At 47.1% G+C, this 20,351-nt stretch overlaps 1 protein-coding gene across 1 annotated transcript in view; it reads right to left on the bottom strand.

Annotated features, from left to right (window-relative positions):
- Nucleotides 1-20,351, bottom strand: part of CHRDL2 (chordin like 2) — a 719,513-nt gene that overhangs the window by 148,505 nt on the left and 550,657 nt on the right. The window contains exons 7-8 of the mRNA XM_069640163.1: nucleotides 4,931-5,096; nucleotides 1,062-1,256 (exon numbers count right to left, since the gene is read on the bottom strand). Of these exons, the coding sequence (XP_069496264.1) occupies nucleotides 1,062-1,256; nucleotides 4,931-5,096 (361 nt within the window). The remainder of the gene's footprint in view (nucleotides 1-1,061; nucleotides 1,257-4,930; nucleotides 5,097-20,351) is intronic.

The following is a 20,351-nucleotide window of genomic DNA, read 5'->3' as shown; positions in this document are numbered from 1 at the left end:
ACTATGCCCAGTTTCCACATACCCTGGCTGGCTTCCACACACTATGCCCAGTTTTCACATAGCCTGGCTGGCTTCCACACACAATGCCCAGTTTCCACATACCCTGGCAGGCTTCCACACACTATGCCCAGTTTCCACGTACCCTGGCTGGCTTCCACCTACCCTGGCTGGTTTCCACCTACCATGCCCAGTTTCCACGTACCCTGGCTGGTTTCCACCTACCATGCCCAGTTTCCACATACCCTGGCTGGTTTCCACACACTATGCCCAGTTTCCACATACCCTGGCTGGCTTCCACATACCATGCCCCGTTTCCACATACCCTGGCTGGTTTCCACACACTATGCCCAGTTTCCACCTACACTGGCTGGCTTCCACATACCATGCCCAGTTTCCACATATCCTGGCTGGTTTCCACACTCTATGCCCAGTTTCCACCTACCCTGGCTGGCTTCCACATACCATGCCCAGTTTCCACATACCCTGGCTGGTTCCCACACACTATGCCCAGTTTCCACATACCCTGGCTGGCTTCCACACACTATGCCCAGTTTCCACATACCCTGGCTGGCTTCCACACACTATGCCCAGTTTCCACATACCCTGGCTGGCTTCCACCTACCTGGCTGGTTTCAACCTACCATGCCCAGTTTCCACATACCCTGGCTGGTTTCCACACACTATGCCCAGTTTCCACATACCCTGGCTGGCTTCCACACACTATGCCCAGTTTCCACATACCCTGGCAGGCTTCCACACACTATACCTAGTTTCCACGTACCCTGGCTGGCTTCCACCTACCCTGGCTGGTGTCCACCTAGCATGCCCAGTTTCCACGTACCCTGGCTGGTTTCCACACACTATGCCCAGTTTCCACATACCCTGGCTGGTTTCCACATACCATGCCCAGTTTCCACATACCCTGGCTGGTTTCCACATACCATGCCCAGTTTCCATGTACCCTGGCTGGTTTCCACACACCATGCCCAGTTTCCACATACCCTGGCTGGTTTCCACATACCATGCCCAGTTTCCGCATACCCTGGCTGGCTTCCACCTACCTTGGCAGACTTTGCAGCATTTCCCCTCCACTTTCTCCGGAAAGTCGCACGGATATTCTTCGGGGCATGTTATCCTCTGGCAGTCTTGTTGTCCATCTTTGCAACTGCACACTATGCAGGGGAGTGTCCCAAAAGATCGAAACACTGGATGCCAAACCTCGCCATGAGAATACGTCTTTCCATTGTAAACACAGGCTACAAATAACCAAAGGAAAAGGTGAACTTTCAAAGGGATCAGAGAGCGGAACAAAAAGACACATTTAGGCTAAACATGAGTCATCTCTGGAGTCCACCCTGTGCGTCAAAACCCACACATCACGGTGGACCCTCCAGTCACAAAATGCCAATCTAAGCCCTGGAGTAAGATCAAATAGAATGACACTCAAAACGGCAGTGTTTGGCGCACATTAAATATGGAGGACAAGCCTTCTTTTGCAGCAAGGTAATTGTTTCTACTTGCTGATTTTTATTTCATCGAATTGTACATTTGACCGAATTCATCCAGTACCATTTGATCGATTAAAAACAAACAATTAGGCTAATACATACCGAACATGCCGAGCAGGGGTTGCGGGGGTGTTCCCTGCTCCCCATGATCAGTATGTACTAGCCTTGGGGGGTTGTGGGGGTGTCCCCCCGCTTCCTCAACATGGGAGGTGGGAGACTGGGAAAAAAAAGAAGAAAAAGGGACCCTGCGGCGTCGGATGCGACCCGCGTTAGAGGGGCGGGTCTGACGCCGCAGGGGTGAAGGGGACCTGGCGACGAGCAAACAGATAAGTAGGGGAGGAGGTTGAGGTTAGTGCATTTGGTTTGCGGTTTGATCCCCTGATAATTGATGGCATGCAGGCAGTTTCTTTCCGGACAGTTTGCCGCAATCAATAAACAGACGATCAAACACCACCAAACCGGGAAACCACATCGAATGCAAGACATCTTTTTGTTAATTAATATAGAACATTTATAACCTGCACCCATTGATCCAGATTTTGTTACGGTGGAGTGGGGTGACAAAATTATTTTCCAACCAGTTAAAGGCTAGTCGATTAGACCTGAATAAGGCAGTGTGAAGGCTGTGGAGGAATGATGTTATGGCACTGGTGGATGACAGTGAGGACAGTGGATGCTGGGTTCAGGTCAAGACCTTCTTGTGATGTATGTGGGGGAAAAGCAAAGTAGTTTCTTTTTTTGTGATGGCCTTGGTATGGTGCTGGGGATTGTGGAGAGTCTTAAGCATCTGAATCCAGTTCCATAGTGTAGGAGGTTTGAGTCTGACACTTCCTTCCTTGAGCTTTGACTTTGAGACAAGAAAAGATGCTGAGGTTGGTGGAGCTGCGAGGTCTGCTCGACGTGTAAGTGACAATCTTACAAGAAGTTGAGATACAGCCGTTTATGTTCTGGCTTGAATAAAGAGCCAGTGTAGGTCGACTAGAGACAGATATTTGAAATTATATTTTTTGAGGCCTGTGCCCAGTCTGGCAATAGCATTTACGAGTGTATGCACCTGACCACTTTGTATGATCATTGGGATAGTCTAGGTTAGATCTTTCAATGCACCAGATGACTATGGCATGGATACGTGGGTCCATGCGGGGCATGACATTCCTGAAAAGTCAGAGTTATTGAAAGCACTTTTGAGCATTGCTCCTAACTGGGTGGCCATGCTGAGGGTCTAGCCCGAGTGGGCTCCCGCTTCCCTGGTCTCTGTGAAGCAGGTGGGAGACAGGACACAGCACTGTAGAAAACTAACCAAAAATATGAGGTGTGTCGTATTCAGGGAGGACTCAACAACAATCACAGCTCACTTTAGGCATATGAATATTTAATATGAATCAGCTACACCGTTCCAAGAAAGCACTCAAAGCTGTTGCCATGGCACGTCCCCGATCTGCAATACTGCCATTCTCTGGAAAGCAATATTTGCATAATGTCGCGTTCCTTCTACTTGGAAGCTCCATCTTTCACCAGAGCCAAGACGGTGCCCAAATCTACTCCCCCAAGTTGAAAACACAGATAGAATGTGTGTGTGAATCCCCCTATTTGCAGAGTGCGTCCGTGGACGTAGTTCCAGTTGCCAAGCCACTTCATTTCCACTGAGGATAGAGAAGGGCGGAGGGGGAACGAGGCCTTCTAGTGCTGGCAACACCCAGTAAAGAGTGGGAAATGAGGGCGTCCAGCCTGTAACAGATGGCTCGGTAGTCCTGCCCAAATTCCCTTCTGTTTAGAGCTCATGATTGGGGTCTCTCGGGCCTCTGCAGTTATTAAGGGTCTATTTAGGGTCATCAACCAAAGTATCGAATGGAGACCTGACGGGTTTATAGATATTGAGGAGGCCAGATCATTCTATGCCACTGTGCCAGGAGGCCACATCACTCTATGCCACTGTCTCAGGAGGCCACATCACTGTATGTCACTGTCTCAGGAGGCCGCATCACTGTATGTCACTGTCTCAGGGGACCACATCACTGTATGCCACTGTCTCAGGAGGCCACATCACTGTATGCCACTGAGTCGGAAGGCCACATCACTCGATGCCACTGTCTCAGGAGGCCACATCACTCTATGCCACTGTCTCAGGGGGCCATATCACTGTATGCCACTGTCTCAGGAGGCCATATCACTGTATGCCACTGTCTCAGGAGGCCACATCACTGTATGTCACTGTCTCAGGAGGCCGCATCACTGTATGCCACTGTCTCAGGAGGACACATCACTCTATGTCACGGTGTCAGGAGGCCACATCACTCTATGCCACTGTCTCAGGGGGCCACATCACTGTATGCCACTGTCTCAGGAGGCCGCATCACCGTATGTCACTGTCTCAGAAGGCCACATCACTCTATGCCACTGTCTCAGAAGGCCACATCACTGTATGCCACTGTCTCAGGAGGCCGCATCACCGTATGTCACTGTCTCAGAAGGCCACATCACTCTATGCCACTGTCTCAGGAGGCCACATCACTCTATGCCACTGTCTCACCCTAAACCACAGATCCCCTGAAACCCAATTAAGTGCAATCACACGAATGAAGCATAGTTTCGTACAACACAGTTTCCTTTTCATGGCCTATAGAAAAGAAGACATTTCAGATGTCACGCCATTGTACACATGGCCAGTCCAGGGGTGTTAAGTTGGTTTCCAACCTAATAGTTCTGAAGGATAAATGTGTTCTAGAAATTAATTATCCAAGCAAGTTACATCCCCTGTCAACTCCCATATTTACTCAAATGCATAAATATCAACTAATTAATAAAGCATTGTACCTATTCCTTCATTTTTAATAATTAGAAACTGTGAATTCATCACCAACTGAACATGTCCAATGTCCATAAGAAACACCACCAAAATCTGCCAGTCTGTACCAAAGGATACATTTTTTGAAAGTATTTGTTCTTACATTTAGATTTGTATAGGTGTTCCATTCATACTCAATATAGGGAGGTCTACTCACAGTCTATATTCTCAACAGGCGTGTTATAGATCCATGTACATCTATATATCCAAATATTCTAAAACAACATTGATGGTGATATTGATATCGGGAAAGGCACTACAACCAAAATGGTATCTAAGTGCGCAGCCTAAAAGCACAACAGAAAAACAAATATCCACAAGCTACAAAGAGGGATTAATATGAAAAGAGATGGGTTTTCAATTTTCGACGGAAAAGAAGCAGGTATCTGTCGCCCGCAAGGGCTCAGGGAGAGTGGGACACCGTTTGGAGGCCAGAACTACACTGGGTCTGCCATGGGCACTAGATCGCTTAAAACAATGTGTAAAATGCATTCTCGATTAGGGGATCTTTGAGGCCGTACCACAATTAATGAATTAAATCAATTTCCAGTTCTGACATGTGTGGCGGTCCATTTACCTTTTTTGTGTTTGTCCTTCATTAGGATTTTGATCGTGGTTCCACCTGCTTTCTGTTTGAAGCTCCTGGGATTGAATCCAAGAGACGAGCCAATGGCAGTTGAGGCTGTGGCGCCCAGAGGTTTCTTGTTTATCAGCTCATTTGTACACTGCTCTTGAGAGTGTCTCTGTGGATTCAAAAAAATATAGTTACAGCTTTGCCAGTCTTAGGATATGTGCTGCCCTGTATTCTACACATTCAACAGAGTTGAACAAACTCAAGAGACATATCTTTAACTATATGCTCCATATTCCAGAAGCCCCCTTCCTCTAGCTATTGTTATTGACAAATGTTAGTTCATTATCTGAATGCTATACAAAAGCAACCTAGGCGCATGCTTTTCAATATTGTATTTCATGAATCAAAAAATATATTTTCTTCTTCCTCATGCAAAAAACATGCTTGTATTCTCTGAATATAATCCGACTAATCTCCAGTCAATGTATTTATTTTATTTATGTATTTAATCATTTATAAAGTGCACCTAACCCTGGGGCATCAAGGCTATGCCCCAAAAGTGTGTGTGCCTGTATGTACTGTGATGATTCACAAGGTGTTGTCACTTCTCCCCAAGGGGAAGCCCTTTTCAATGAGGCTAGGGAGGTGCAGTCGCTACCCAATAGTCCCCCTAGGGGTGGTTTAATGTGGGAGAACCTCATGGTAAGGGACCTGCCCTCTGGGGACAAGGACAATCACCTGGAGTATAGCCCATTGTGAATGTGACTCTGCAACATTCCCTAACCCTCCCCACTGTTCAGAACTATTTTATTGAAAGCAAACCTATTTATTGTTGCGACACAGGGGATAAAGTTAAAGACGAAAGTACTAGGATGAAGAAGAGCAGAGGAGAACTGATTGTGCTAGTACTGGTACGAGGTGGCCCAGAGGAGGCATAGGGATTAAGTATCAAAGAACTTTTACAATCCGTCAGGGCGGGACATAGTGTATGTAGAGACGATGGACTAACACACAAGACAAGCTCTCCTGGGAGCGGCAACAGATGCGGAATCCAGTGGGAGTTTCAAACGCTGTGGGCAGACGAGAGTCTGAGACGAGTGGAGTATGTCGGCAAAGTAAGGAAGGAGTTCTATGTGGGTACAGCTGACGACGACCTGAACGTGAAGCAGGATAGAAGAGTCGAGCAGCATACCTGAGCACAGAGCTGCTGCGGTGCAGTGGAAACCAAACAGAGAAGCCTGGTGCATCAGAGTGAGGAACCCAATTCCCAGGAAGTCCTGGTGGCACACCAACATCCCTCAGAAGGTAACGGGAGGTGTGAGAGACCCAGAGGGGATACGGCGTGGAGGAGAGATGGGTTGGGAACCCTAACACATGTATACTCAGCCTCTGAGGAGAGCTTCCTCGTCGCAGTGTCAGCATTAACCCCACTGACAACCAGAGACAGGTCAGAGACCCTAACCAGTACAAACCAAGCATCTGAGGAGAGCTTCCTCATTGCAGTGACAACAATAAGCTCAATGACCACCAGAGATGGGCTGGAGACCCCCACTATTGGATACCAAGCATCCGAGGAGAACTTCCTTGTAGCAGTGGTAGTAATAAGCTCACTGCCCACCCGAGATGGGTTGGAGACCCCAACTATTGGAAACCAAGCATCCAAGGAGAACCTCCTTGGAGCAGTGGTAGTAATAAGCCCACTGACCACCAGAGAAGGGTCTGGGACCCCAACAAAAGGGAACAGAGCAAACAAGGAGAACTTCCTCATTGCAGTGGTGGCACCATGTCCAGTGATCAACAAAGAAGGATTTTGTTCTTTGCTAACACCAAGAAGGAGTGGCAAAGTGTACATCGAGCTGAAGGTTGCGAGAAAGAACTTTATAGACAGCAGGAGAAGGGAGTCATTCTCCTGGAGAAGCAGCTAAAGCTCTTAGAAAGCACTCTAAACATGCCAGGGGAAGTAAGTCATTCCCCCTGGCCTTATTGTGAACTATACAAACTAATAACAGGAGAAGGGAGTCAGTCTACCGGTCCCGAACAGGGAGTTGTGCTAAAGACACCAGGGGAAGGGAGTCATTCACACTGGCCATATTGTGAACCATTCAGATCAGTACCAGGAGAAGGGAGGCATTCTCCTGGTCACAAACTGGGAGTTGTGTTAGAAACACCCAGAGAAAGGGAGTCATTCCCCCTGGAATTATTGGAAACTGTACAGATTTATACCAGGAGAATAGATCAATTCTCCTGGACGTGGAATTGTATAAAGGCTGTGTGAAACCCACTAGCAAGGGGAAGGCAGCCATTCCCCCTGGCATTTTGGTTGCAAGAGAACATTCTTTTAAACACTATCCGAGCATCAAGAGAAGAGAGACATTTTTCTGGTGAAGGAGCTTTCTGTTGGATTATTCTTTAGTTGTAGTGTGAGGGATAGAAGTAGGTTGCGACACAGGACGGTGGAGTTTGATTTGACAGACATTCTGACGGACCCTCTAGTATTAGTTTTGAGTCAGGGAATCCCCTCTTAGAAGATAGGGATAGTGAGGACCTTTTTATGCACAAATAAAACTATAAAACCACCACCATGCCACCTTTGTGTCAGCTTCCTTCTTAAACACCCTTACAGTACGTGTGTGTGTTATTTTCTGTCTTGCACCCTTACAAACCAAAGTGTGTGTGTGTTTGTGTTGGTGGTGTGTTAGTGTATAGGTGTGTGTGCCAGATTATTCTGTATTTAATGAGGCTCATCTCAAGCCATTCACTGTGATTTTCGGTTCCGTCACAAAAATTCATGTGTGTGTGTTTGTGCATCCATCAAGACTGTTAATGCCTGTGTTTTCTACTGTGTAACACAAAAACCATGTGTGGCATGTATATCACACAGGACAATAACTGTAATTCTATCCCCCCCACATACAAGCATGTGTGCCATGTATATTTCGCAAGGCAGACACTTTTTGTTTCTGTTTACTCATAGAAACAGCTATGTATCATTAAGTCAGATTTTAGTCTGCAATTTGTTGTGCACCATTCAAGTTAGTCAATGTAATTTAAATGTGCTGTACTCACTACTTTGTATCTACTTGATGGAATCGGGTTCCTCTCAAGTAAGGCACTGATTTCCTGTTGCGTCGCAAAAAAACAGGGCTATAATCACTCGGGTGTAGTATCGGAGAGTAAGCTGACCCCTCTCAAGTCGACAACTGTGGTCATTGTGCTAACTCAATAAACAATGGGGGGGAAGGATGGGGAGAGGGGTGTGTGTCAGCGCGTGCGTGCGTGCGTGTGTGTGTCACTGAACACAGCAGTATTGCCAGTTCTTCACAAAAGCTCATATCTGTATCACTCAAGACAGTCACTGTGTGTTTCTGCACCCTAACACAAATCGAATGTGCTGTATGTATTACACAACTCGGTCGCTACTCCCTCACAATTAAATCATGGATGCCCCTCAACCGAGTTACTTTGATTTTCTGCGTACTCACAAATAAACATGTGTATATCACTCAAAAGATGGTCCCAATTAAGTTCTGTCTCCTCACAAAACGAAATCACACATGACCTGTGTTTCCCTATTCAAGCTAGTCATTTGATTGTATGCTCCATACCAAAATGATGTGTGTTAAGTTAAATGTTAAATGTTAAAGGTATTTGTACCGCGCACCAACGGAATTGGTCCCCAGGCGCTCTGGCAGATCTGTAAAGGATAAAGTGGTATGGGTTAGTAAGGTGAAGAGGGAGTAGGATAGTGGGAGGAGTGGTGTTCTGTTGGCAGCTTCACCTTGGTATACACCGGGTGCTGCGCTTTGGTGCGGGTATTGGATCGGAGTCAGTCCGCGTGTGCTGTTGCTCCGGCTTATGTGTTGTTGCAGTGTTGTGAAGTGTGTGCGGCTTGTTGTGCGAGAGATGGTTGTGTGAGTTTTTTGAGTGAGATAAGTATGCAGAGTTTGAGCTTATGTTGGTTAGTGAGTTACCTGACCTTTAATATGAAACATTCACAGTTTGTCTTAGTGTGGCACTTGTTGGCACTTGTTGACCTTCACAATCCTATCTAGATGCGATGCAGCCAATGTTCACAACTCCAAGTGTGCCACGTGCCAGTCTCTAGGTTTCACCTAGGTGCGCGCATGCTAACCTTCAAGGTCCTATCTAGATGCGACGCAGGCTAATATTCAAAATTCCATCCAAGTGTGGACATACTAACATTCACAATTCTATCTAAGTGTGGACATGCTAATATTCACAATTTCATCCAAGTGTAGACATGCTAACAGTCACAATTCCGTCTAAGTGCGGGCATGCTAACATTCACAATTCTATCTAAGTCCGGGCATGCTAACATTCACAATTCTATCTAAGTGCGGGCATGCTAATATTCACAATTTCATCCAAGTGTGGACATGCTAACATTCACAATTCCATCTAACTGTGGACGTGCCAATATTCACAATTCCAACCAAGTGTGGACATGCTAGTATTCACACCTCTATCTAAGTGTGGAGATGCTAACATTCACAATTCTATCTAAGTGTGGACATGCTAACATTCACAATTCTATCTAAGTGTGGACATGCTAATATTCACAATTTCATCCAAGTGTGGACATGCTAACACGGAAAGCAGTAACTGTGATTTTCTGACCTCTCACAAAAAGCCATGACGTCTGTTTCTTTCGCTAATGCCAGTGACTTGGAATTTTGCTCTTTCATAAAAGATTGTGTGTGTTTTGTTTATGAATCACAAATAATGTGTCTCATATCTTTCACCCAAGACAGACACTGTGCAGTTCTGCTCACTCGCAAGTATATGGGGTGAAGTGGGAGAATGGAACAAAAGGCTCCCACCAATCCCCTCACACCACTGGCCTAGAGGATCGCGGCCCAGACACCCGCCACGAGAGGATTTTGCCCATCTACCAGATGACCAGATACCCTGGTACAGGAACATACGGATGTGCCCACCAGCCTGCCCACCAGCCTGCCCTGCCCATGCTGACACCTGCGGCATGGATGGACTCGACTGAACCATTCAACAGTAAATGAACACATCGTTAGAGATGCCATGACGACCTAGCCAACGGTCAGCACACCCGTGCAAACATGCACACTGGACACTCCCACACCAATCCACACGAAGAACATATTCAGTGCTATGACGTAGGTGACGGACACACCCACTGATGCGCATCTTTATTATTTTTCACATAGGTTTTTCAAAATGCAGAAACGCAAGACGCACAATGAACTCATCTAAAATGCTTGCTCACGCTTCTCCTAAACCCATGCATTGCAATGAGAAATATAACGAAGACATGATACTGGGGATAAAGCAATATGATACCATAACCTAAAGCGCCGTGCATCAAACGTCTCCACCTATGCACCAGGCCCAAGTAGGCCGCAAGCAAGAGCTTCCATGAACATTGAACGAGCAAGAGTACAGTTGCTGACCCTGCAGAATGAGCCCAGCGAGAGCAGACAGTCAAGGGCACAATGTTGCAAACTCGCATGCCGCAAGCCGACGCCAAGGTCACACCTGCAAATTAAGCCAGGCACACAGTGGAAAATTCAATATTAAATGTGCAGAATTCTGCCTCAACCACGGTCTCTCCTCACGTGACCAAGCCAAACCTGACAGGGTGCCAGGCCCAGGAGGAGGGAGGCGCCTGGATCCCACGTTTCAAGACACAGGCAGATACAATTAAGCGACTCAATGGACATCTGCGGCGGTGGGAGTAGTCTGCCTTCCAGCATATGAATAAATCCTCACATTGTCTGCACATACCCATAGTGATACATTGTTGCAAATGACAGGTGCACCGCGAGCTGGGAACAGCGATGGTCCCAGACTGGGGGGCTCACGAGTGGACCAATCAGAACATGGGGCTCTTATCACTGACGCCATTAACATTAGCCAATCCTCAGGGGTCTTCATGTAACAATTTTCATGTATCAAATTGAAGGGACAACCCAAGTATACCACCTGACTGACCCTCAACCACTAACAATTCTCTCTATACGTATGCTATACTAACCCTACCACTCGAGGAGCCAATCCAGAGTGGCGATAGGTTTTTTGCTAACTTTTCCCAGGTGACGCAAGTAGCGCGTCAGACTAGGGTAAAAAGGGCCTGCGAGCCCCACGATTAAGAGAGAGAGTGTCAGGACGGACGCGTACGATCCTTGACCCATCCCTGCCGTTTTGTTTAATAAACAGCAGAATCACCTTGCTTCTTGCGTGTGCCTCATACTCATTTTTTTTTGGGATATACGGGAGGAGTTGGGGCCTCCCTGCCCGGAGGTCCGCGGATGACCCAGTCGACCCCGGGAGAATTTCCCCCCGACAAGTTGGAGGCACTGCTGAGATCTGTTTAAGATCCGCTTTTATTTTATTTTTCCGAGTACTCCCGTTGCGAGGAGGCCCGGCGGCGCGGCCCCCTCTGCCGCTGCCCCCTTTTAAGGACTACAGGACCATCGCGGAACTGTGAGAAGACCGGACAGCGCAATCCGGATATTGGCCTTCGGGAGCCGGTTGAGAAGTATCCCGCCCGCGGTTGGCGAGTGTCCAGACGTGGTCCAGACGAGGGGAGGTGGCGAGCCGCTTGGAGGGGTGCACGCAGTCGAGCGGCCCTGCATCAAGAGAACTTGGTGAGTATGCCACGCACAACAAGCAATGTGAAATTGTGAGGGAGGGGGAGGAATTGAATACGGGAGGTGGGAGGTGTTACACAGGTGCGCGGCGAAGGTTTGATAAATTAGTGTTGACGGTGAAGTGAATGGTAGCTGGACAAGTGCGAGAGCAGTCCGCTACGTTACGGAGGAGGAGGGGGCGGAGCACGAAAACATCACGTGCGGCCGCTCGTAGACACTGATTGGCCTAGGTCGCGACCACGTATAAGGGTGTGTGTGTGTGTGCGGTTTCCTACGATTTGGTGATTATTGATCAATGAGTAGATGAAGATCCCTATTGATCGAGCAGGAAACTCGATAGATAGATGACGTTTCCCTGTAGGCGGTAGCTAGCTGGTTGCCTAAAACAGAAGATAATTGGCTGGTTAAGCCCTCCTGTCGAGGGGCGTATCACACGCGAGGCAACGCAGCGTGCGCAGTCCGATTATATTGTTGATTACCTTGTTCCAGGCGTGACAGGAAGACAGCTGTGGGGTTAACGGGGGTAGATTGCAAGCGTATTTTGAACTTTTAAAAACATGTGAAGAACTTACCAGTAGTTTTGAAGAGATCGGTGACGTCACCAGTAGGGCCTTCATAGGATATCTCGAACACAAGGCATTTTTCTTTCGGAGAGTGGTGGGGAAGAGAATTATGGTAAGGGAGTGGAGGCGGAGATAAACGGTAACGAGTTGATCGGGGGGAAGGCAAAAAGGGGGACGTGGCTGCGCATGGAGAACGCCGGCCACGGCAAGTGAAGAAAGAGGAGGAGGGGTAAGAGAAAGTGGGACGGCTGTATAAGAACGTCACACGGGGCACACAGCCTCAGGGGGCTACGTGCGCATCGGCTGCAGGGGGCCGTAAAGGTGTTCGGTAAAGGAAGAAAAGAAAGAAAAGGATATACAAATGCAAATGCTATATTTTACTATTTTTCCTTAGCGGACAATCCCAAAATTACGGGGCCAGGTAAAGATCTAAGACTGTATAGTGTACACTGTTAGCAAGATAACCGCTACCAAATAGGGGAAGGATAACAAGTGAAGTACTACTATGTCATACGGGACAGGATCGGGAGGGTGGGGGAACACCCTCACTACCCCGCTACAGCACATATGTAAAACACTGTCACCCCATAGGGAGAAACTGATCAAGTATAGCATAGAATGGACACAGGAGACGGACAATAAAATGACGACACCATGGCCGCCTAATGTCAGTTTTGATCCATATACACAACATTCACTATTAAACCATCTGCATAACACATACAAGGGGAAGAAGTTGATACACCACGTGGAGGTGTTTAACTTATGGAGGATGTTCCAAGGGTCCCGACCAGGACCAAACGGAATGTTCATTATGGGGGAAACAACGGAAGAGGAGAAGATTAAGGAGGAAGGAGAGAATGGGGAAAAAGAGAGTGAAGGCACACAGAACACGGGGAACGGACAAGAGGGAGGAGAGAAGAGTAACAACATAAACGAAAAGGAAATAAAAAAGGAACAGAGCGACAATATACCCCTAGCGAAGGTAGTGAAAAAGGAGGAAGGGGGGTTATATCCTTTAACAGAACTAGGAGACATGGTTCAATTAAGGGCAGCTGATGGGTACTCGAACCCGGCATACAGCCCGCCACCATATACAGCCACAGGTAGCCACGCGGGAAGGGAGCAGACTAGTACGACGGGATCAGCTCGTACGAAAATGCCCGCAGGGGAAGGGGGGATCGGCGAAGAGCAGATCGCAGGAATAGGACAGGATGAGTGGGTAGCTGCGCAGGTATTATTAAAATTATGAGGTTCAATAACAGAAGAAGAGGAGGAGGTAGTAAGGAAAATGGACGAGGATAAGACCAGGAAGAGTGAAAGGAAAGGGGAAGAGGGGAAAAGAAAGGGGGAAGAGCTGTTACGACAAAAGGAAGAGATTTTGGAGGAACGATTAGCAGAATTAAGGGATGAGCAGAATGCACTGATCAAGCAGCTCGAGAGAGAGGAAAGAGAGAGAGCACGGGAAAGGAAAGAAAGCAAGAATGAGTTGGAAAAAATGAGGGAACGAACTGAGGAGCAAAAGAGAGAAGCAGAAAGGGTGAAGGCAGTAGCAGAAAGGGTATCCAGAGCAGCACTGCGTGACAAGAAAAGAGAGGAAGAAGAGAAAGAAAAGGAAATGGAAATATGGAAGAGGAGATTACTATCAGAAACAACAAGGAAATACGAAGAAGGGAGGATGATAGAGGGTATATTAGAGCGGGAAAGAGCGAGATGGGAAAGGAAGAAAGAAGAAGAAAGGATAATGGAAAAGATGAGTAGTGAAGTAATGGAGGAATTGAAAAAGAAAAGAGAGGAAATTGGTAGAGAATTAGCAGAGAAAAATGAAGGGGAAAGAGAAGATAGGAGAGGGGAGAGTGAAGTATGGAGGTATGTATACAGAGACACAGAAGTAGCAACAACATCAGCACAAAGGGGAGCAATTGGCAAAGAAGACAAGGGAGGAACGGATCTAATAGACTTAAAAACAGTAACGATTAGGGGGAAAAAGACAGATAGGGGGTTGCCATTAATGGAGGACTTTTGCAGTGAGGAAGGGGAAGGAATGGAGAAGGAAGGAAGAAACAGTGAAAGGGAAAGCTTAGATAAATTATATATCACCCGGACAAATAGAGAATCACCATGGATCTGCAGGAGAATAGAAGAACTGGAGGGAGATGAGGAGGAAGAGCAAGGTATGGCGGAAAGGCAGACACGTGCAGCTACACCCTCACCATCCTGTCCAACATGCTCCACTACCTCACGCTCATTACGTGTAACATGCCCACCTAAACTCGCACCCTTCCCCCACGAACTGACACCCTATGCAGGCAGGCCTAGAGACCTCCCTGGACGCAGGCAGGGAGAACGAATACACACGCCCACATTAAATAAAGGAAATGATAAAAGAAGGGGAAGAGATGGAGGAGAAACAGTTACGAGCAGGGGAAATATGGACCCCATTGACGATGTAGAAGACAGGGAAGAAGAGGAGGGGTGTACGGATTCGATTATGTGGAACCCAGGGGGCCAACCAGGACACAACTTAATGCGACTTCTGGAGAGGGGAGGGGTTAGACCACAATACGTCCCCTGGAAGCATGCAGACAAGGAAAATATAAAGTGCAGGCTCCCATCATTAAGTGGAGGTGCGGGAAAATGGAAATATGAAATGGAAAAACACACCGCAGTACAGAAACTGGCAGTGGGGGATGTAAAGGGCCTTCTAATATCAATATTGGGGGATGCGGCAGATGACATCTGGAAGAGAGCAGGCTTCCCCGGGGTCACAATAACAAACACATCACACGATGGGGCACCATTCGCAAACTGCAGACATGCATTATGGCAAGCGCTGAGGGTACAGTACCCAGACACATCAGACATAGGAGCAATTACCTCACGCAAGATGCGTGAGAACGAAGATCCTGTTGATTATATCCAGGAAATTCAAGAGAAGTGGCGTATGGAAACTAGAGAACAATGGGACAAAACACCAGCAATATTCTATCATATACTAGTACAAGGGCTCCCAGAAGCAGTTCAGAAACAACTGAAGAAAGTAGTGGGGATGGAAGCAAAAGCATGGCCAGAAATACAACTGACAATAGTGCATCATTGTAGGACATGGTGTCATGATCTCTGCTTCCAAAAGGTCAGGGTTTTCCCAACTCCCTTGGAAGCAGATCCATAACCCAGGTTCCGAGTGCCAACCAGTCCCAATTGGGACCTTTTGGACCCAGTCCTGGCGCCAGTGGCACCAGGCTCATAAATATGCCCAGTCCCAGAGCTGGAAGCGCCGGGCTCATAATGCTTGGGTGGACTTACCTGCAGCAGACCATGCTGCTTACTTGCCTGCCAGTTGAGCCTCTGATCCTCTTCTGTTTGAACTACTTTTTCTGTTGGGTGGGGCAGGAGCCACTCCCTAGATTCAGAACACTGGAACTCTTCTGGAAAGCAGGAACTCTTTTCTTACCTAGGCGTGGCTGTGGAAGGAGACACCTAAGCACTACAGGAGGCTATTTAAACCACACCCGATGGATGAATCTTGCTTTGCGTTATTCTGCATCCTCTGCAGCAGAACGCTCATTGTGTCTTCTGCATCTGATCCTGGGCCTAAGGAAAAAGGCTTACCATCCTGAATCCAGTCTTCAGCAACACCTATAAAGACAAGAAAGAACAGGTTAGCATTACGGTCTTCAGTGACAGCTCTTCACTTACCTGGTCCATCGGCTGTCACCAACGCCTCGCGCTGCATTCCGGCATCTGAAAGACAAAGGCTTACCTACTCTTCGTGCACTCCGGAGGTCTTCACACTGCATTCCGGCATCTGAAAGACAAAAGCTTACCAACTCTTCGCACGCTCCGGAGGCCTTCGGCGCTGCATCCCGCATCTGAAAGACAAAACAAGGTGCGTTTTAAGACATTGGGGAACTTTAATACTCACGTGCCATTACTCCTTTCCACATCTAACCCAGTGGGTATTCCGGCACCCTGCAGCCGCTCCGAACTTGTACCTGCAAAATAAAAAGACAGTTAGAGCGCATCGTGAAGCAGGCAACAAGCGCTTACTTACGTGCTTCCAGGCGCTTCTATTCATCACACGGGCTCCATCTTCAACTCACTTCAGCCCGTCATCCGCCATCGCCGGAACCCTGCAAAACAAGAAACATCATTACTAAAGACTTTAAAGACATTAGAATTACTCGAAACTTACCGTTCGTGCAGTAAACGACGGACAGCAGTCCTCTGAAGTCAAATGGCCTGCTCCCCTTATCCAGTGAAGAAACTGGTTACAGCACCCTGCCCCGAGGCAGATGGAGAGCACGGCGTTCACTTACCTAAGGTGAGAGCGTTAACCTTTGGGGTTCTACATGAGAAGAGAAAGGGAAGAAGAGAGAGACATTCAATAACCCAGTTCCTTAATCCCATATTTTCTATCTGCAGACATCTTACCCTTCGAGTCAGACATACAGTGCACAGAGGTCCAGCCCAAAGAGCCAGCCGTGTGTTACACATCACCTTTGAAGATACGGTATACGCCCAGTCAAGACCGGCGCCTCTACGGGAATCAGGTGAGCGTTACACATGGCAAGAGAAGATGAAACAAAAGGAAGAGGATAGAAAAACGGAAGAGGCTAAATTGGTACAGAAAAAACTTACTAAATACACGATGGAAGGTGCACTAATAACTACACCTGCAACAATGACTCAAAACCCCACACAAGTAGTGGCTGCACAAAATCCTTCCCAAATACAATCATCACAGATTGTAACACAACAGCTGCCGCCACTCCAACCATACACGACTAACATGGGAGGAGGATACTCAACGACAGGAGCTGGATATATATATATATCTATATAATAGTATTATTATATAGATATTATTACAACAGGGGAAGGGGAGGAATGATGAGGGGGAGGGGATACGGATATAACACACAACAGCAAGGGGGAGGATTTAGACATTTCTACCCCACCGGGCAACCAGTATACCAGGACAACTCAGGAAGCTTTCCATGGCAGAACAGGGAACCACCGGTGTGTTGGATTTGTGGATTAGTAGGGCACATGTCACGCACGTGTAGAGTGAGACCAGGCACACCATCATGGGGAGAACAGGGACAACAAGGGCCTACACAGGAACAGCAGGGCATCCAGCAACAGCAGGCATTGCAACAGGGAAATGGGCAGCAACAACTGGTAACACAACAATAGCCACAGACATAGTCACTGCCACAACAACAGGTAGCGATAACACAACAACCCCAAGTACAGCAAGTACAGCAACCTGCCCAAATTCAAGACCATAACATAACCTCTACCAATACACAACTACAGCAAACACAACTGGGAAGGGTGACGGTCCTGGGACACAACCCTTACACAGGAAGTGGCCAATCATTATACCCACAATAGGACAGCCCACAGACGGCCTTGGTGTGTCCCATCCTGTCGGTAACACCTAATAGTGCGGAGGAACCACGCATAGAGGTAACGATAGGTGACAAGAAATTATCATTCCTTGTTGACACCAGGGCGACCCGGTCTTGCATAAGGGAAGGTAAATTTAAGATGTCAGGTGAAGCCATGAACACCCAAGGATTCTCTGGGGCTAGGGGGTTGGTTCCCTTTACTGATAACATTCCCTTAGCAATAGGGGATTATGACATGTCAGTCCCGCTTTTATATTCTAGGGCCTCACCAGTAAACATACTGGGGAGAGACATAATGAGCAGGTTGAATATGACGATCTCCTTTGCGGAGGACAGCATAATTTGCTCCACTCCAGGAATTAACATGCTCACTGCACGACAAATTATGCAAGTATACTGTGGACAGACAATGATTAGGGCTGAGCTAGTAGATGGTGAACTGTTCCAGTACGGGACAGACATGGCATTTGCATGGATGCCAGGAATAGAAGGAAAGATCTGGAGGAGGCCAGCAGCCTATTTGTTTAGACCAGAAACACCAGCCAATGAACCAGAAGGAAAGGTGATTTCAGTGAACATAGAGAGCATTATAGCAACTGCTGATTACATCGCAGTACATGCCCAAGACAGAGAAGGAAGAGCATGGAGGGCAGTGATAGCCCTAGCAGAGGGATGTAGGCTCACCCAGGTGTCAGACGAGGAGCTCTTCTCAGAAGAAAAGGAAGAAGGTGAAATGGTATTTATGATGAGTGTAGAAATATGGCTAAGAGTGACATACAAACAAGTGGCACAGAAAATTGAAATGGCACTTGAAGCACCCACATCCACCCCAGTTCCCTTCTTTGAGGAGGATATGGCAAGGGTACCAACATCATTATGGACTACTAGTCCCTATGACGTGGGGTGCATAAAAAGTATAGGGGGAGTAAGAATAAAATTGAAAAAAGGTGCAATACTCCCCAGAGTGAAGCAGTACCCACTATCAAAAGAGGCAGATGAGGGCATATATGAAACAATAACGGCCCTTATAAATAATGGCATATTGGTACCATCAGAATCACCATGTAACACAGCTGTATACCCAGTGCGCAAAGCTAAAGGGGGGTCTTGGCGCTTCATCCAGGACCTCAGGCCCTTGAACAACATAGTGGAAGCAGAATACCCCATAGCAGCAAACCCGGCCACAATATTGTGTGGCATTCCAGCAGAGGCATCACGATTTACAGTGATAGACCTAGAAAATGCCTTTTTCTCAATACCCCTGCACCCAGATTCACAAGATCTGACAAGCTTCATGTACAGAAACACAAAATGGAAACACACCAGATTGCCACAAGGGTACTGCGAGTCACCCTCAATTGTCAACAGAGTAATACAGATGGACTTGGATAACATTGAAGTGGAAAGCACAGTGTTGCAGTATGTTGATGACATAATAATTTGCAGCACAAGCCAAAAAAGATGCAGAGAAGACTCATTGAAGATGCTGACAATATTGGCTGAAAAGGGTTACAAGGTAGACAAAGAAAAGTTACAGTACTGTCAGGAACAGGTACTTTACATTGGTCAGCTCATATCCCAATACGGAAGAAAGATTGCACCACAAAGAGCACAGGCCATTTCAAAAACGCCGCTGCCCCAAACAGTGAGGGAACTGCAGCAGTTCGTGGGACTGTGCAACTACTGTAGAGCATGGGTATTTGATTACAGCTCATACATAGGACCCCTACTTGAGGCATTAAAAGAAGCTAACAAAGGGGAGAAAAAATTGGGGTGGACAATGGAAATGATAGAGGCCTTTGATGAACTGAAAGATGCAATATCAACTGCTCCGGTACTGGCCACCCCAGATTATGAACGACAATTCTTTATATTTTCACATTGCGACTCAGCAGTAATGAAAGCAGCGTTGGCTCAAAAAACAAGCATGGGTTACAAACCAGTAGCGTTTTACAGTGGCCACTTGGATCCTGTGATGTTAGGACATTTCCCTTGCGAACAAGGTCTCGCCGCAGCTGCCTTTGCGGTAGAGAAAGCATCATCAATAACAATGGAGTGCCCAACCACACTATTTGTGGAACATGGACTATTTGCAATATTGAACAAGCCTAAGTCCACACTAACCACGCAGAGGGCGTCAGGTTATGAGATCATCTTATCTAGACCAGAATTATCAATTGTTAGATGCAGCACAATTAATCCTGCAAGGTTTATAGCAGAAGTAATTGAGGAAGGAGACTATGCACATGATTGTACACAGACTACCGAAATGTACTCATGTACTAGAAAAGTTGAAGAAGACGCACTAGATGGAGGAGAGCTCCTGTTCATTGATGGGTCATCAACAATAGACCAAAGTGATGGGATAAGGAGAACTGGGGCAGCAGTGGTAAAAATGACAGAGGAACCGGTGTGTGTGGCGGTGAAATGCGTACAATTACCACAGCATTACTCTGCTCAAGCAGCAGAATTGGTTGCACTGATCTTGGCATTGAAGGAAAGCTTTGACAAAAGAGTGACTATATATTCTGACAGCGCATATGTCACGTCTACTGTCCACTCAGGATTGTCCAAATGGAGGAGAAGAGGGTTTAGGAGAGCTGACGGCACCCCAGTACAACATGCTCTCTTACTAGCTGAACTAATTGAAGTAATAAATGACCCCCAAGAATTACCTTTGGTCAAATGTACCGCACACACTAATGGAGAAGATCATGTCTCAAAAGGAAATGCAGCAGCAGACGCACATGCGAAGTATGCTGCATATTTTGGTGATATATGGAACCCCCCAGAGTTA

Source organism: Ambystoma mexicanum, chromosome 7q (genome assembly GCF_040938575.1).
Source record: "Ambystoma mexicanum isolate Mex_15411 chromosome 7q, UKY_AmexF1_1, whole genome shotgun sequence".
Lineage (NCBI taxonomy): Eukaryota > Metazoa > Chordata > Amphibia > Caudata > Ambystomatidae > Ambystoma > Ambystoma mexicanum.
This window is presented reverse-complemented; position numbering and strand designations above follow the sequence as displayed.